The sequence below is a fragment of the Mytilus californianus genome, unplaced genomic scaffold, assembly GCF_021869535.1.
Source record: "Mytilus californianus isolate M0D057914Y unplaced genomic scaffold, xbMytCali1.0.p SCAF_21, whole genome shotgun sequence".
Classification (NCBI taxonomy): Eukaryota; Metazoa; Mollusca; class Bivalvia; order Mytilida; family Mytilidae; genus Mytilus; species Mytilus californianus.
In genome coordinates this window covers 6781575-6801389 of record NW_026262670.1, presented here as the reverse complement: position 1 = coordinate 6801389, position 19815 = coordinate 6781575, and the positions used below count along the sequence as shown (strand labels likewise).

Below are 19815 nucleotides of genomic sequence, written 5' to 3'. Positions count from 1 at the left end.
TTTTTTATTTATCAAAAATTGTCCAATATTTTCTCTAACAACTCAATAGGGTTATGTATTTGACATTGTAAACAAGCATTCTGAAGGTACTAGATATAGAATAAACCTTAAGAGAGTGTATACACTTATATTTAAAAAAACATTCGATACATTTCTGAAAATGAAAAAACCTAAAACACTAAACTGCCACTTAATTATGCATGATAATCAGCTCCAAGTTACTGACACCATGACCTCAGAGGATTTCTGGCAAGTTACTAATGATTTATAAAAAATAAATGGGGAATGTGTCTATGGGAAACAGATGATGCCCCCGCTTGCATATAACGTTATAAAGGGCCATAACTCAAGAACTGTAAAAGTGACACTATCCAAATTTGAACTTGATCTGAGTTTTGTGGTAATAAGAATTGTTTATAAGTTTCATAACATTTAGTTGACGTAAACTTAAATTAGAGAACAGAAACGAAAAATTCAGCAATTTTTCCATTTTCAAAGGGGCATAACTCTAGAACAGTAGAATTGACGCCACCAAAATTCAACCTTTATCTGTTTTTTGTGGTTATTAGCATTGTGCATAAGTTTCATAACATTTGGTTGAGGCAAACTAAAGTTAGAGAACAGAAACAAATATTTCAGCAATTTTGAGATTTGTAAAGGGGCATAACTCTAGAACGGTAAAAGTGACGACAACAAAATTCAAACTTGATCTGTGTATCATGGTAATTAGCATTGTGCATAACATTTGGTTGAGGCAAACTAAAGTTAGAGAACAAAAACTAATATTTCAGCAATTTTTCCATTGGAAAGGGGCATAACTCTAGAATGGTAAAAGTGATGCCACCAAAATTCAAACTTGATCTCTGTTTTGTGGTAATAAACATTGTGGATAAGTTTCATAACATTTGGTAGAGGCAAACTAAAGTTAGAGAACGGAAACGAAAAATTCAGCAATTTTTCCATTTGTAAAGGGGCATAACTCTCGAACGGTAAAAGTGATGCCACCAAAATTCATACTCGATCTGTGTTTTGGGGTAATAAGCATTGTGAATAAGTTTCATATCATTTGGTTGAGGCAAACTAAAGTTAGAAAACAGTAACCAATTTTGGGACGTACGGACGGACGAACAAGGGTAAAACTTAATGCCCCCTCCGCTATGGCGGGGGCATAAAAATAAAACAGGCAAGAAATTTCATGCAGTTTATGGCTATCTTTGCTATGAGTTGTTATTAGCAACACCTTAGTCAAATGTTTGTAGTACATTTTTCTTTGTCCCAATCTTTGTTGTGTTTGTTTTATCTTTGATCTTGTAATATCTTTTTTGTAGGTCACGTAGAATTCTACTAGTTTGTATCTCAAATCGTCACATACATGTATTTTTGGTAAGAAAATGGAAATAAAAGTTCACATGACAATTGGACTTAAAAGTAAATCTTACCTCATTCCAATTTTCCATTATATCCTAAAAATAGAAAAAAAAAATATTTCAAATATATACTGTTGTAGTTATCATTGAGTTATAATTGTTAATGCCAATTGAAAATACATGATCATTATGGACTTGAAAATTACTGACCTAATATTTTCAGATATTAATCTAATCCAAAAACATGTAAATCTAGCATCTAAAAGACTATCTCAACTTTTCTGCACTATTTGAAATTTGTGTCGCTCACCTGGTGAAAATATCGCTAGTTTGCTCACTACGATTTTTATATGCACATACTAGCTATTCTTTGTGTTGCTGATAATTTTTTGCAATTTACATATTTAACCTAGGTCCTATAGGTTTTTAGATAACAGCAGGGGTTAAAAAAAATTGTTACAGGTAACTAGCCCAGGACTTATTTGCAGCAGGATTTTACTAGCCCTGTTGGAAGAACTGCTAGCCCATCAAAACTGACCTGCTAGCCCGAGAATGCTTTACAAATCAGTTTGCTGCATAATTACAAAGTGGGTGTCCCTTGTTTTGAAGGCAGCATTATACACTGTATTTAATAATTTTTGTTGACCTGCTTTTTATTCTGTTGGTCCCACATACAGAGCAGACTTTTTATTGGCGTGCTCGGGAAAATATTCTCTGGGTGTTTTTTCATCAGCAACACGGCCTACCTTGCCCAGTGGGAATCTTTCTTTCCGGGACACTATTCCGCTTTTCCCGGTCGTATTTGGCATTTTTTGGGGATGAATTGTCAGTCTCATTACCCCTTTCATCTACAGTTTTTCGTTTTAAAACTGACGAAGTTCCTGGGGTGCCCGTACTTAAATATTTAGAAATATTTGGTTGCATGGATTGGTTTCGTTCTCAACAGCTGTCCGACAAGACATGTTAATACGGATCAATACATCACCCAGTACCGTTAATTGAACATCTTGGCATAAGAAATCTACAATACCCTGTACTGTTGTACTGAGAAATCGATATTTAAAGTACGAAAATTGCGATCAATACATGATACCAGGCCACCCAGAGTTATTTGTTCTAGTTTTAAAATATGTACAACAGGACCTGTACAAACCAGTTCAAATTCTTGGAATCCCGGATGACGTAATTGAATCTGATTGGCTAAGATAGAATAGTGATGAAGGGATTTTCCACTTTCTATTTTGGAAACGCCAAGAATTTTTTGTTACCAGTCCGTCGGGCATATTGGGTTAAAAATTTTGATTGCCCGAGGCGTAAATGCTCAAGTCCCGGGCGTCGGGCTAGTGGATTTTTTAACCCCTGAATAGCCAAAACTACAAACATGAGTACACGCGCTGAAATGTCTCGCCTTCTTTACTGACCATTTATGTTGATATTCCTTAATATAAAGTTTTACTACAAGTATCACATGAACTTAATATGATCAAAGAAATGAGGTCAAGGTTAGATAAACCAAGCCAGAAATACATGTACATCTTACAGTCATTCCATACACCAAATATAGTTGACCTTTTGCTAGTAGTATACAAGACAGACCAAATCATTAAAATTTTATATTGACAAATGAACCATGAAAAAAGGGTAAAGGACAGATGAACCCTGTCAGACAGACATATACACCTTACAATCATTCCATGGATCAAATATAGCTGACCTATTGCATATAGTATTTAAGGAAAAAACTAAACCAGGAAAACATCATAATGACCAATGAACCATGAAAAAGATGTCAAGTTGAGATGATACCTGCAAGAAAGGTTTTCCTGTTCGAATTGTTTTGCACTGGTCATTTTTGGGTCTTTATAGCTTGCTGTTCAGTGTGAGCCAAGGCTCCGTGTTGAAGGCCGTACTTTGACCTATAATGGTTTACTTTTTACACATTGTGCCTGGGATGGAGAGTTGTCTCATTTGCACTCATATCACATCTTCTTATATCTATATAGTATATATACACTTTAAAATCATTCCATACACCAAATATAGTTGACCCATTGCTTATAGTTTAAGAAAAACGACCAAAACAAAAAACTTAACATTAAGAAATGAGCCATGAAAATGAGGTCAAGGTCAAATAAAACCTGCCAGACTAACTTGTACATAATAAAATATTTCCATACATCATATATAGTTGACCTATTGCATACAGTACTACAAAAACAGACCAAAACAAAACAACTTAACTATATCCACTGAACCATGAAAATGAGGTCAAAGTCAGATGACACCTGGCAGTTGGACATGTACCAAAACAAAAAACTTAACATTAAGAAATGAGCCATGAAAATGAGGTCAAGGTCAAATAAAACCTGCCAGACTAACTTGTACATAATAAAATATTTCCATACATCATATATAGTTGACCTATTGCATACAGTACTACAAAAACAGACCAAAACAAAACAACTTAACTATATCCACTGAACCATGAAAATGAGGTCAAAGTCAGATGACACCTGGCAGTTGGACATGTACAACTTACAATCATTCCATACACCAAATATAGTAGACCTATTGCTTATATGCTTATTTCTGAGATATGGACTTGACCAAGAAAACTTGTTCACTGATCTGTGAAATGAGGTCAAGGTCAAGTGAAAACTATCTGACAGGCATGATGACCTTGCAAGGCACGCACATACCAAATATAGTTATCCTATTACTCATAATAAAAGAGAAATTAACAATACAAAAAAACTTTGAATTTTTTTTCAAGTAGTCACTGAACCATGAAAATGAGGTCAAGGAAAATGGACATATCATATCATATGACAGACGGAAACTTCATAACATAAAACATCTATATACAGAGTATGAAACATCCAAGTATTCTAGCTTCTGAAATATTTAGCTATTTAGTAGTTAGTTAGCGCCGCCATCGCCACTGGATCACTATCCCTGTCGAGCTTTCTGCGAGAGAAGTCGCAGGCAGGAACAAAAACCTGTAAAAATCAATATTTCAGGGGTAATAACTCCAAAACTTGTAGTTAAAACAAGAGTGAACACGCTGAAATGTCTCGCCTTCTTTACTAATCATTGATATTATGTTGATAGTCCTAAATATAAAGCTTTATTACAACTGTCACATAAACTTAACATTAACCAAGTAAACTAAACATTGACCAATGAACCATGAAAATGAGGTCAAGGTCGGATGAACCATGCTAGGCAGGCATGTACAGCTAACAATTCTTCCATACAACAAATATGGTTGACCTATTGCTTATAGTTTAAGAAAAACAGACCAAAACACAAAAACTTAACACTGAGCAATGAACCTTGAAAATGAGGTCAAGGTCAAATAAAACCTGCGTGACTGACATATAGATCATAAAATATTTCCATACACCAAATGTAGTTGAACTATTGCATATAGTATTAGAAAAAAAGATCAAATCTCAAAAACTTAACTTTGACCACTGAACCATGAAAATGAGGTCAAGGTCAGATGACACCTGCCAGCTAGACATGTACACCTTACAATCGTTCCATACACCAAATATAGTAGACCTATTGTATGCAGTATTAGAAAAAAAGACCAAAACTCAAAAACTTAACTTTGACCCTGAACCATGAAAATGAGGTCAAGGTCAGATGACACCTGCCAGCTAGACATGTACACCTTACAGTCATTCCATACACCAAATAGTGTAGACCTATTGCATACAGTATAAGAAAAACAGACCAAAACACAAAAATTTAACTATAACCACTGAACCATGAAAATGAGGTCAAGGTCAGATGACACCTGCCAGCTAGACATGTACACCTTACAATCATTCCATACACCAAATATTGTAGACCTATTGCATACAGTATAAGAAAAACAGACCAAAACACAAAAACTCAACTATAACCACTGAACCATGAAAATGAGGTCAAGGTCAGATGACACCTGCCAGTTGGACATGTACACCTTACAGTCCTTCCATACACCGAATATACTAGACCTATTGCTTATAGTATCTGAGATATGGACTTGACCACCAAAACTTAACCTTGTTCACTGATCCATGAAATGAAGTCGAGGTCAAGTGAAAACTGTCTGACGGGCATGAGGACCTTGCAAGGTACGCACATACCAAATATAGTTATCCTATTACTTATAATAAGAGAGAATTTAACATTACAAAAAATCTTAACTTTTTTTTCAAGTAGTCACTGAACCATGAAAATGAGGTCAAGGACATTGGACATGTGACTGACGGAAACCTCGTAACATGAGGCATCCATATACAAAGTATGAAGCATCCAGGTCTTCCACCCTCCAAAATATAAAGCTTTTAAGAAGTGAGCTAACGCCGCCGCCGCCGGATCACTATCCCTATGTCGAGCTTTCTGCGACAAAAGTCGCAGGCTCGACAAAAAACTGAGTAAAAAGATCTTGTCATGCTGATCGTAATTGTAGTTTACACTTTTAACCTCTAGCTCCTATAGTTTTCCAAATAACAGGCAAAAATGAAAACTAGAGGCTCTAAAGAGCCTGTGTTGCTCACCTTGGTCTATGTGCATATTAAACAAAGGACACAGATGGATTCATGACAAAATTGTGTTTTGGTGATGGTGATGTGTTTAGGTGATGGTGATGTGTTTGTAGATCTTACTTTACTGAACATTCTTGCTCCTTACTATTATCTCTATCTATAATGAACTTGGCCCGGTAGATACAGTGGAAAATACTTTGTAAAAATTTACAAAAATTTACAAAATTAATGAAAATTGTAAAAAAATGACTATAAAGAGCAATAACTCCTTAAGGGGTCAATTGACAATTTTGGTCATGTTGCCTTATTTGTAGATCTAACTTTGCTGTACATTATTGCTGTTTACAGTTTATCTCTATCTATAATAATATTCAAGATAATAACCAAAAGCTGCAAAATTTTCTTAAAATTACCAATTCAGGGGCAGCAACCCAACAATGTGTTGCCTGATTGGTCTGAAAATTTCAGGGCAGATAGATCTTGACCTAATGAACAATTTTACCCCCATGTCAGATTTGCTCTAAATGTTATGGTTTCAGAGATATGAGCCAAAAACTGCATTTTACCCTATGTACTATTTTTTAGCCATGTCGGCCATCTTGGTTCACGGGCGGGGTCATCCGTCACATTTTTTAAACTAGATACCCTAATGATGATTGTGGACAAGTTTGGTTAAATTTGTCTTAGTAGTTTCAGAGGAGAAGATTTTTGTAAAAAATTACAAAAATTTACGAAAAATGGTTAAAAAGTGACTATAAAGGGCAATATCTCCTTAAGGGGTCAACTGACAATTTTGGTCAAGTTGACTTATTTGTAGATCTTACTTTGCTGAACATTATTGCTGTTTACAGTTTATCTCTATCTATAATAATATTCAAGATAATAACCAAAAACGGCAAAATTTCCTTAAAATTACCAATTCAGGGGCAGCAACCCAACAACGGGTTGCCTGATTGGTAAGAAAATTTCAGGGCAGATAGATCTTGACCTAATGAACAATTTTATACTCAACAGATTTGCTCTAAATGCTTTGGTTTCAGAGATATGAGCCAAAAACTGCATTTTACCCTATGTACTATTTTTTAGCCATGTCGGCCATCTTGGTTCACCGGCGGGGTCATCGGACACATTTTTTAAACAAGATACCCTAATGATGATTGTGGACAAGTTTGGTTAAATTTGTCTTAGTAGTTTCAGAGGAGAAGATTTTTGTAAAAGATTACAAAAATTTACGAAATGGTTAAAAATTGACTATAAAGGGCAATAACTCCTTAAGGGGTCAACTGACCATTTTGGTCAAGTTGACTTATTTGTAGATCTTACTTTGCTGAACATTATTGCTGTTTACAGTTTATCTCTATCTATAATAATATTCAAGATGATAACCAAAAACGGCAAAATTTCCTTAAAATTACAAATTCAGGGGCAGCAACCCAACAACGGGTTGTCCGATTCATCTGAAAATTTCAGGGCAGATAGATCTTGACCTAATAAACAATTTTACCCCATGTCAGATTTGCTCTAAATGCTTTGGTTTCAGAGATATAAGCCAAAATCTACATTTTACCCCTATGTTCTATTTTTAGCCATGGCGGCCATCTTGGTTGGTTGGCCAGGTCACCGGACACATTTTTTAAACTAGATACCCCAATGATGATTGTGGACAAGTTTGGTCAAATTTGGCCCAGTAGTTTCAGAGGAGAAGATTTTGGTAAAAGTTTACGGACGACGGACGACGGACGACGGACGCAAAGTGATGAGAAAAGCTCACTTGACCTTTCAGGTCAGGTGAGCTAAAAAATGGAAAAAACAGCTGCGCCATGAGCGCATGATACGCCTGTCGTCTTCAAGACTTGTGTGTGAATTTTTATGCAATAATCATAAATAGTTTCTGACATACGGCCTGACACGCGAAAACCCCCTTTTTTACAAAAAACTCAATATCTCTAAAATAAATTTTGAATCAAAACCAAAAAGTATACAGATCTGTAGATTAATATAACTAAGAAGTGTTTAAAATCTTAAGCAATAATCATAAATCTTTTTTGAGATACGGTGCGACATGTGAAAACCCCCCTTTTTAAAAAAAAAAAATCAATGTCTCAACAATAAAATTTTGAATCAAAATCAAAAAGTATATAGATCTTAAGATTAATATAATTAAGAAGTGTTTAAAATTTTAAGCAATAATCATAAATTGTTTTTGGGATACGGCGCGACATGTGAAAAACCCCTCCCCCTTTTTTTTACGAAATACTCAATAACTCAAAAATAAAATTTTGAATCATCACCAAAAAGTATACAGATCTTAAGATTAATATCCTTAAGAAGTGTGTAAAGTTTTAAGCAATAATCATAAACTGTTTTTGAGATACGGCGCGACATGTGAAAAAACCATCCCCCTTTTTTAACAAAATACTCAATATCTCTAAAATAAAATTTTGAATCGTCACCAAAAAGTATACAATTCTTCAGATTAATATAACTAAGAAGTGTGTAAAGTTTTCAGCAATAATCATAAATTGTTTTTGAGATACGGCGCGACATGTGAAAAACCCCTCCCCCTTTTTTAACAAAATACTCAATATTATCTCTAAAATAAAATTTTGAATCATCACCAAAAAGTATACAGATCTTAAGATTAATATAACTAAGAAGTGTGTAAGTTTTAAGCAATAATCATAAATTGTTTTTGAGATACAGCGCGACATGTGAAAAAAAAACACACACCTGTTTTAGTTACTAAGTCCCAAAACTCAAAACGTTTTAATCTTATTTTCACCAAAAAGTATACAGATCGTTTGACCATCATAAGAAACAACTATGTTAAGTTTCATGAAATTTCTTGTTCTCAAGTTACGGTCAACATGTTTACACCGGACAGACGACATTTGTATACCATAATTCGTCCCGTCAAAATTTTGACGGGCGTATAAAAATGTATTTTTCAGGGGCAATAACTCAAAAACACAGGTTTACATATTTTTTTCAACATTTCCAGAGTTATAAAATCTTGTCAAGCTGACCATTTTTGTGATTTACACTTTTAACCTAGGGCCTACACGTTTATCAATAACAGGATAACACTTTTAATAAATGTGCTTGGCAAGTGCAGCTGGATACGACCGCTGAGGTCCAACCCTGAACAGTTGGGGCAAAAATGGACACAATATTCAAGCTTGATACAGGTCTGAATTTGGATTGTAATTAAATATTTGACACATTATAGGTTTCTGACACAGAATAAATGTAGTCAAAGAACTTGAAATTGGTTATATGATTTGAATTTATATTCAATTGAAGATTTCTTGCTGTTGTGCAATACACTGTGATGTTGCGCAATACTTAGTAAATCTGTTTTCAGACTATATACAAAGAATTAGCAAAATAAATTGTGACCCCCAATTTTTTTTTGGAAAATTGACTTTCTTAAATCTTGAGGGAAAAAAATTGACCCCACCCCCAAAAAAAATTTTTGTTTACCCACCTTCCAAAAAAATAATGGAAAATTGATAATTTATTAAATCTTGAGGAAAAAAAATTGACCCCCCAAAAAATATTTTTTGTTTACCCCCCTCCAAAAAAAATAATATTTGAAGAAATTTTCTTTTTGTAACATGTGGTACAATTTAAGAGACATCCATACATTTAAACACAAGTAATTGTCTGAAAACATAGAAAAATGCTTGTTTTGGTCCCTTTTTGGCCCCTAATTCCTGAAAGGTGTGGGCTATTACCCCCAAAATGAATACCAACCTTCTACTTGTAGAATTGACCCATATGGTACAATTTCAGAGCAATCAAAATACTTATACACAAGTTATTGTCCTGAAACTAGAAAAATGCTTGTTTTGGGCCCCTTTTTGGCCCCTAATTCCTAAACTGGTTGGGACCATCACCCCCAAAAACAATCCCAACCTTCCTTTTGTGGTATTGAACCTTTTGTTTAAATTTCATAGAGATCCGTACACTTAACCAAATGTCTTCGGACGACGACAACGTGATAGCAATATAGGAACGCAAATTTTTTGCGGTCGTATAAAAATGATTTTTCAGGAGCAATAACTCTAAAACAGGGTGACAGATTTTTCTCCAATTTTTAGGTTAGATACATTTTGTTGTGTTGCCCCTTTTTGCAATTTACACTTTTAACCTTACTCCTATAGTTTTTATGATAGCAGCCACCAACTGTAAATTCTAAAATAGATAGTTTAGAGGCAAAAACAAGTGGTTAGTTTTTACCAAATTTTCAGGGTGGATACATCTTGTCGTGCTGATAATTTTTACAGTTTACACTTTTAACCTAGCTCCTATAATTTTGGTAGATCTTACTTTGTGGAACATTTTTGCCACTAAAGGTTTCTCTCTATCATAGTTTCAATAACTCCAATAAGGGATTAATTTACAAATTTGTTCAGTTTGACTTATTTGTAGATTTTTTTAAACTTGCTGAACATTTTTGCTGTTGAAATTTCTCTTTATCTTTAATAGTTTTCTAGATAAAATCGAAAAACAGAAACTTTAATAACAATTATTATTTCAGGGGCAATAACTCCAAATAGGGTTGTCCCATTGGTTTGAAATTTTTGTGGCAGATAAATCTTTACATGCTTATCATTTTTATTTAGGTCAGTTTTGCTTTAACTGCTTTTTTTTCAGATATAAGCCATAAACTTTTTTTTTTGCCCTATGTTTTATTTTCTTTGTCATGGCGGTCATGTTTTTTGATAGACAAAAAAACACAAACTTTATACTAGATACCTTAAGGATAATTCAGCCCAAGTTTGATAAATTGGTCCCCTGTTTTCAGTTTATCTCTATCTATAATAATATTCAAGATAATAACCAAAAACGGCAAAATTTCCGTAAAATTACCAATTCAGGTGCAGCAACCCAACAACGGGTTGTCCGATTCATCTGAAAATTTCAGGACAGATAGATCTTAACCTGATAAACAATTTTACCCCTTGTCAGATTTGCTCTAAATGCTTTGGTTTCAAAGATATAAGCCAAAATCTACATTTTACCCCTATGTTCTATTTTTAGCCATGGCGGCCATCTTGGTTGGTTGGCTGGGTCACTGGACACATTTTTAAAACTAGATACCCCAATGATGATTGTGGCCAAGTTTGGTCAAATTTGGACCAGTAGTTTCAGAGGAGAAGATTTTTGTAAAAGTTAATGACGACGGACGACGACGACGGAGCCAAGTGATGAGAAAAGCTCACTTGGCCCTTGGGCCAGGTGAGCTAAAAATGTTGACTTTTTTTTCAAGTAGTCACTGAACCATGAAAATGAGGTCAAGGACATTGGACATATGACAGACGGAAACTTTGTAACATAAGGCATCTATATACAAAGTATGAAGCATCCTGGTCTTCTAGCTTCTAAAATATAAAGCTTTTAAGAAGTTAGCTAACGCCGCTGCCACCGTAGCAGCCGGATCACTATCCCTATGTCGAGCTTTCTGCGACAAAAGTTGCAGGCTCGACAAAAATGCTTTGCTGAGCGCAGCCTAATACGACCGCAGAGGTCGAACCCTGAACAGTTTGGGGCATTTTTGGACACAATATTCAAGCTTGATACTGTCTGAATTTGGATTTTGATCCAATTTTTGACATAACATAGGTTTTTGACAAAAAATAAATGTGGTCAAAGATCTTAAAAAAACTATTGCGCAATACTGTGAAATGAAGATTTCTTCTTGAAACTTTTCAAAAATTTGAAATTTGAAAAATTTTGAAAAAAAAATATGAACTCCTTAAAAGAATTGGAAAAAAAATCCCCCCCCCCCTTGGAGCAATTACCCCCAAACTCAATCGCAGCCTTCCCTTTGTAGTATGGAACCTTGTAGTACAATTTTAGACAGATCCATACACTTGAACACAAGTTATTGTTTGGAAACTAGAGAAATGTTTGTTTTTGGCCCCTTTTCTGCCCCATTCCTGCATGTTTACGGCAATTACCCCCAAACTCCATCCCAGCCTTCCCTTTGTGATATGGAACCTTGTGGTACTTTGTCAGAGAGATCCATACACTTATACACAAGTTATTGTCCGGAAACTACAAAAATGCTTGTTTTTGGCCCCTTTTTGGCCCCTAATTCCTAAACTGTTGGTACCATAACCCCCAAAATCAATCCCAACCTTTGTTTTGTGGTGTTGAACCTTCTTGTAAAATTTCATAGAGATCCATTCACTTAAACTAAAGTTATTGTCTGGAAACCAAATGTGTCTTCAGACAACGCTGACGCCGATGCAGACGACGACGACGACATCATAGCATTATGACGCAAAAAAAATTATGCGGTCGTATAAAAATTACACATTCCACACGCATTAACAGACTTTTGAACTACTTGATTAATGTATATAATTCCATGTATCTGGGTTGTTTCAATTTATTGATTAAAGTAGCTTAACTCCAGGACTAATTTACTAATATCAATATATTATGATCCAGCTTAACTTTGTTAAATTTATATATCTTTTTGATGAGCACTGAATTTCATAAATATGCATATGATAAACAGAATAGTTTTTTAATTGAATTGTAATTGATATATTATACTTTCTTTTCCTTTCTGACATAAAAAAAAATTCTTTTTAGTGCTAGATATTTAGTTGGTAGTTTCTCACAAGAACCTAAATATCTTTGAAATTGAACTGTTTCTTTAATTGTATACTCAGATATAAGTTACATATAACCCCTTATACTATAGTAAAAACCAAACATTGTAGCGCCACGCACGAAGGAGAACTTCTCTTTCAAATCTCACCACTTCTCCCTATCAGTTTCAAAAAGAGAAGTCACTTTTCCCTATGATTCTGAAGTAGTGTGAGCCCTGTATCTATTATAGTTTTTTCAGATATAAGGCAAAAATGCAAAAATGACAAAAATATTCATTAGGGGGCATTAACTCCAATAAGGAGTCGTCTGACGATTTCGACCATGTAAACTTATTTGCAGATCATTTTTCACATTTTTTTTCATTTAGCACAAGTTCAATGCTGAAGTTCAACCAATCTATATTTGTAGGAATATAATTTTGTAATTATTCTTTGGGCTTTTTTGTGTCTTGTTTAATGTTGCAGTATTTTGAATGAAAAACTATATGTTGATTATCTTCCCTTTTAGAGTTGAGACACTCTTACATTTCAAACAAATTTCAGTAGTAAATGGTCCTACATATAGTTCACATATAATGTACACTTACCTATAATAGCAACTAGACTGGACAATGTTCACATTGACTGGACAAGGTTTACATTGACTGGACAATTATCTAATTGACTGGACAAGGATGAAATACAAATAACAGATGTTCAATCTGGAAATATAAACAGATAAATGTTTCTTTTTCAAATAGAAATAATAATAACACTTTATAATTGATTGATCGACTGATTGGTGTTTAACGCCACTTTCAACACAATTGTGCTATTTCGTGGCAGTCAGTTTTTATTGGTGGAGGAAGACGGAGAGCCTGGAGAGAACCACCAACCTTCGGTAGAAAAACTGACAATCCTTGTGAATTAAGATTGGAGTCAAGTGCTCCTGCCCCATGTGGGAATTGAACTCGCAACCTCAGTGTTGACAGGCTAGTGAAACAGTAGGTCGACTACTTAGACCACTCAGCCACCGAGGCCCGAAAATTTTATCAAGACAATGATTTTTTGTTGAATACCATTTTGACCTTTATCATTGATTGGTTGCTGTCTGTTTGACATAGACCTCCTAGGGTTCTGACTAAGGACTTTTGAAGGGGAGTTCAGGGAATCCATTGTTGAATACCATTTTGACCTGTCTCATTGATTGGTTGCTGTCTGTTTTACATAGGCCTCCTAGGGTTCTGACTAAGGATTTTTGGAGGGGAGTCAAGGGAATTTATTGTTGAATACCATTTTGACCTGTCTCATTGATTGGTTGCTGCCTGTTTGACATAGACCTCCTAGAGTTCTAAGGATTTTTGAAGGGGAGTCAAGGGAATCTATTGTTGAATACCATTTTCACCTGTCTCATTGATTGGTTGCTGTCTGTTTTACATAGACCTCCTAGGGTTCTGACTAAGGATTTTTGGAGGGGAGTCAAGGGAATTTATTCAGTCAGGGGTACTACTTGTACAAGTAATCTTTATTTACTTGAAGAAGTAAATAAAATAAACTTATATAAGTTAATTATAATGTTTGAATAATCTCCCCTTAATTTTCTCAAAAATTTACTTGTATAAGTACATTTTTTTTACAATCCCACAAAAATTCTCAAGTTTTGAGATGTAAAACATCCCTTTAACAATTTTTCTCAGGTTAGCTCATAATTTTTTGTTAAGAGTTCAATGTTTCATCTCATTAATTCAACAAAGAAACTGATTGCATAAAGATCTAAAGTATTTGCGCAAGGCCTTCAAAAATTGCCCCTTGGGGGCTTGTAAATGAGCAGTGTTCTGAAGATAACAGACAAATGAGATTTTCATTGTCCATGAAATTACGCTTAAATAATTAGTAAAGACATCTGCAAAGGACAGACAATCAAAAATTCTATTAGAGCAAAGAAGTGTTGAGAATTCAAGAAAAGAAGATAGGATGACTTTTTTACTTGTATAAGTAAAAAAATCTGAATGTCTAAGGGACATAACTAAGCCAAATTTTTTTTTACCTATACAAGTAAATAAAATACACTTGTATAAGTATCCTACAAATTTACTTATATAAGTATATTAATATTTACTTCTTCAAGTAAATAAAAATTACTTGTACAAGTAGTACCCCTGACTGTTATTGTTGAATACCATTTTGACCTGTCTCATTGATTGGTTGCTGTCTGTTTTACAGACCTAGGGTTCTGACAAAGGACTTTTGAAGGAGAGTCCAGGGAATCTATTGTTGAATACCATTTTGACCTGTCTCATTGATTGGTTGCTGTCTGTTTTACAGACCTAGGGTTCTGACAAAGGACTTTTGAAGGAGAGTCCAGGGAATCTATTGTTGAATACCATTTTGACCTGTCTCATTGATTGGTTGCAGTCTGATTGACATAGACCTCCTAGGGTTTTGACTAAGGACTTTTGAAGGGAAGTCCAGGGAATCTATTGTTGAATACCATTTTGACCTGTCTCATTGATTGGTTGCTGTCTGTTTTACATAGACCTCCTAGGGTTCTGACTAAGGAATTTTGAAGGGGAGTTCAGGGAATCTATTGTTGAATACCATTTTGACCTCTATCATTGATTGATTGCTGTCTGTTTGACACAGACCTAGGGTTCTGACAAAGGACTTTTAAAGGGGAGTCCAGGGAATCTATTGTTGAATACCATTTTGACCTCTATCATTGATTGATTGCTGTCTGTTTGACACAGACCTAGGGTTCTGACAAAGGACTTTTAAAGGGGAGTCCAGGGAATCTATTGTTGAATACCATTTTGACCTCTATCATTGATTGATTGCTGTCTGTTTGACACAGACCTAGGGTTCTGACAAAGGACTTTTAAAGGGGAGTCCAGGGAATCTATTGTTGAATACCATTTTGACCTCTATCATTGATTGGTTGCTGTCTGTTTGACACAGACCTAGGGTTCTGACAAAGGACTTTTGAAGGGGAGTCCAGGGAATCGTCATTAATGACCATGGCGAGTTCCAACTGCGAGAAGAAATTTTATTGCTACATAATTATCGTTTTAGTCTTCATGATAAAAAAGAGCACGGAAATGACATCAAATTTAGATAATTTTTAGACATTCAAATTTGCTATAAAATGGTGATACATGTATGTTCGCTTAGTTGATCTACAAAATTTTACAATCCTTGAGCATCTTTAGGCTTGTCAGTTTTGAAAATGAGTCTAGATAGTTTTCATGACTTCATGACTCATTGACTGCCTTATTGAGAACCCTGTCTCCAATCTTTCATTCATACAGCTCATTTTTTAGTTAACAACTCTATTTTTATATGCAATTTATATTGTAATGATTGCAATGTTTATTAGTTTTTTACTCTAACAAGCAATTAATTTTGTAAATAGGTCATGCTATTTTTGTTGAACAGTTGCTCAATGAAATATGTTTATCATGTTAAAAAGGAATTAAAAGCACTGGTGTAATGCAACCTACTAGAATGAACCAGCTAGCTCTTGATTATCTCCCCTTTTATAATTTTAACAATTACATGTACATTGTAGTTCATTTAATAAACTGGGGTATTTACCACTCAACCTTGTTATACTGTGACATACCAGTATCCTTATAATACAAAAAAAAACTCAGCTATTTTCTTGAAAAGTTAATTTTCTTAATCTAATATTTATAATCAATTATTAAAAATATTAATCAAAGCATTGTCGATGTTGTGATCCAGCCATATTGGATTTGAATACCAAAAATAATAACCGGTTAACGAGACCTTTTTCAATTTTAATAGATTAGATATATAAACTGTGTATTGCAGTCATTATATTCAAATTTTTAAATAATCATCTTGCTACTTAATTTGACAGATCATTGTCCAGTATATTGATTGCTTTTCAATTACCTTGGAAACCTTCCAATTTTAAAAAATTAATTAGCACAAATACAACTTGTCTATCAGCTTGCGGCAAGATCTAAAGTAAACATAATTATCATATAGATATAAGAAGATGTGGTATGACTCTCCATCCAATTCAAAATTTATAAAAGTAAACCATTATAGGTCACAGTACGGTCTTCAACACGGAGCCTTGGCTCACACCGAACAGTAAGCTATAAAGGGCCCCAAAAAATTACTAGTGTAAAACCATTCAAACGGGAAAACCAACGGTCTAATCTATATAAAAAACCAGAAACGAGAAACACTTATGAACATGCATGTATTTTGAACAATTATAAGCTGATTAAATTTTACTGTTTACTTCATTATTTCATTTTTGATTTAATATTGCGTAAATATGCCACTTCCATCGTGAAAGGTTTTCTCATAATCAAGACGAAATTCCGACTCAAAAACCGGGAAATGCAAATTATGTGAATGGAATTAACATATATATGAGAAGTAGAGTAACATGCTTAATCATCTCAAATTAAAATACCCAACAGAATGTTCATACTTTGTCAATTCACATAGATCAAGAAGATTTCCATTTTCTCAATCTGAATTTATTACTGTAGATATAGGGCCATAAAAAAGAATAGGTTGGTTTGCCTTAACCCGACCGACCCATAAAAAAGCACCCGAGTCAAAATCTTTTTTTATTCAAAATTCGTGATGTTTTTTTTTTGCGGAATTTTGTCGTATCCGTATCCGTCTTGAGTTTGTTGCATAGAATAACCTGATCCGATCTGACCGCGCTTTATCACAGGACAATTTGTGTTATGTACTAAAGCCTCCAATTGATACGGATGAAAAACAACATGATACCGTCTAGGGGACACGGTAGTATTTCCTGGCCCATAAGGGATAATGATAGCCTTTTTAGAATTTTCACCACTTTCTAATTCTGCCAAAAATTCTACATAAACAGTTAACTGAAGTACTTTCCTTATACTATTCAGAAATGAATTTGAATATGTATCATGACCGTTTACTTTTTTTGATATCTTTAAAAACCTAAGGCCACTAATTAATGCTTTTTAAGATCAATATTTTATCTTTTCGTGCATGTTTTTTTTTCAGTTGAATTTATGCTTATGCATCTTAAAAACCCAGAAGTATTTGCACCTACTGAAATCGGCTGTTTTGTTAAATGATCAAAAATTACAATATCTCGTAGCTTCATACTACCAATTATGTATAAACAAGTATATAAGATGCAAAAAATCTTAAATTATACACCTACATTTAACTTTTAAAAGCCACAAAAACAGTTTTAAACAATCCAAATATACAAACTTTACAATACTTGGTTTAATTTCAACTGGTTATCAACCCGTTACGCTCTAAGCTCACCTGTATCAAGGGGCCGTGTGAGCTATTGACTTGGCGTCCGTAAATCTTCTCTGAAATTGCTTGACCAAATGTTACCAAATGAACTTTCCTGAGTGAATCTAGGAAAAACAATATTCATCAACAAACATGACCACTGTTAGTTAAAATGTATTCGAGTTTTTAGTTTATATCGCAAAAGTTCAAGCAGTTAGCATGGTTAGAGCAAAACTTACCGAGTTAAATTATTTAACAGGCCAATGTCTATCTACCTTGCACTTTTCAGAAAATTCAGATCAGATGCCGAAACTTGGTTCAACAACATTTATCAGCAATACAAGATTTTGACCCACACAGTTTCCATTCAATACAAATATTCTTGTTGCAATGAATCATTTTAAATGCAAACATACCAATTACAGCCTTTAGTTTATTTATATATATGTATAGATTATCGGGTTTTCTACACATTGATATCGTAAAATATCAACCGCGAGCCACAATGTGAACCTTTTTTGGCGAGTGAGCGAACGAGAGAAAAGGCTTCACATTGTGTCGAGCGGCAGATATTTTGCGATATCTATACGAAGAAAAACCGATCATCTGTTTATCGTTCTATAACTGGTCTTTTCCCCCTCCTTAAGACAGTTTTACGCTTGATGAAAGCAAGCTTGATAACGTCTCCTCTCACATTGTGACGTCGCTGATAACTTCTCCCCAGACATTGTGACGTCGCTGATAATGCCTGCTCACGTCTCAAAGCCGTGATACGAGAATTACGGAGCGACTGAGCAGGGTGATATATGCGTAGGGAAGGACGATAAATATGAATATATGGAGGGGAGCAGGGTCACCAGGGTGTGAAATCCATACCATCTGAAATAAATACTATGCATAGATCTAGAAATCGACAGATAATAATGACATTTAAAAAAAATACTCTCTTGTATTCGAAGTTTTTGCAGTTTTTTTTTTGTTTAAACAAATTGACACACAAAATGAATATAATATTGTGGAATTTTTTAACTTAAAATGTTCGATACATTGGAAACACCGGTTACTAGGATAATAATCCTGTCACGTATGAATTGGGTAAAAAGATGGAAATGTGAAAGTTTACGGGCGGTAGGTGCAACAGGATACAGACAGCTCACATGGCTCGTCACGGTGGGAGCTAAAAAAATGGATCAAAGTCCATGAAAATTTGATTTAAAACCTTTATTCATTCCAACAAATTATTGAGATTTTGTTGAGGATTTTACCATTTACAGCAACAAGAAAACTTTCAGAATTTAATGCAAAGAAGGTTTAAAGTCTTTCGCCAAAAATACTATCAATTTCTTCTTATCCTATGTTAACCTCCATGCAATCTCCATCCCTTTATGATCAATAAATTGAACTGTAAAATACTGCTTAGTATTTTCCACATGCCTTTATAATGCCTGATGTATACATATTTATGACAATAACTGTTGTGAGCACAAGATTCACTGCACAGTTTTAAAGTTTTGCTAAAACAAAAATTAAAATGTAAACTTAAGTTTTGCGAAATTTGTTTGATGTGTACCGATTGAGATTTTAATCTAAGAGAACATGGTTTATCTATTAGTTGAACTAGCTTTCAGTAGCTGCGAGTACTCGTGGTTCAATAATTTGTGTCTTTATGTTATTATTTTGTGTGCTAAGTGTTGTGTTGTTACACCACTTACCAATGAAGGAGGAAAGGAGGAGGGGTTGGGTGGGGTGTGGAGCGCAAACAAACATGTTAAGCCCTGTCACGAGTGCCCAAAACCAGTGTTTGTCGATGCTTGCTATCTGTCATGTTTGTTTTTTGTTCAAAGTTGTATTTTAAATCAGGCCGAAGGTCTTAATTATTTAATCTTTTACCGTGATTTTTATAGCTAGTATTCGTTATGGTTTTTGCTCGTTGTTGAAGGTCATACTTTGACTTGCAATTGTTCACATCTTGTTCCATTCTAGTAAGTTTTTATCAGTCATGTATGAAAAGCAAGTCTA

The 19815-nt window shown here is 34.4% G+C and overlaps 1 protein-coding gene across 7 annotated transcripts in view; it reads right to left on the bottom strand.

Moving 5' to 3' along the window:
• Window positions 1-19815, bottom strand: part of LOC127731874 (ankyrin repeat domain-containing protein 50-like) — a 109447-nt gene that overhangs the window by 7856 nt on the left and 81776 nt on the right. For 5 of the 7 annotated variants that reach the window (XR_007995860.1, XR_007995859.1, XR_007995863.1 and 2 more), the window contains 3 exons: window positions 17824-17921; window positions 13125-13238; window positions 1440-1463 (listed from right to left, as the gene is read on the bottom strand). Coding sequence is in view for 1 of the 7 variants with exons in the window: in XM_052240743.1 (XP_052096703.1) it covers window positions 1440-1457 (18 nt within the window). In the remaining 6 variants the exon portion in view is untranslated. The remainder of the gene's footprint in view (window positions 1-1439; window positions 1464-13124; window positions 13239-17823; window positions 17922-19815) is intronic. The other 2 variants (XR_007995864.1, XM_052240743.1) reach the window with 1 other exon arrangement.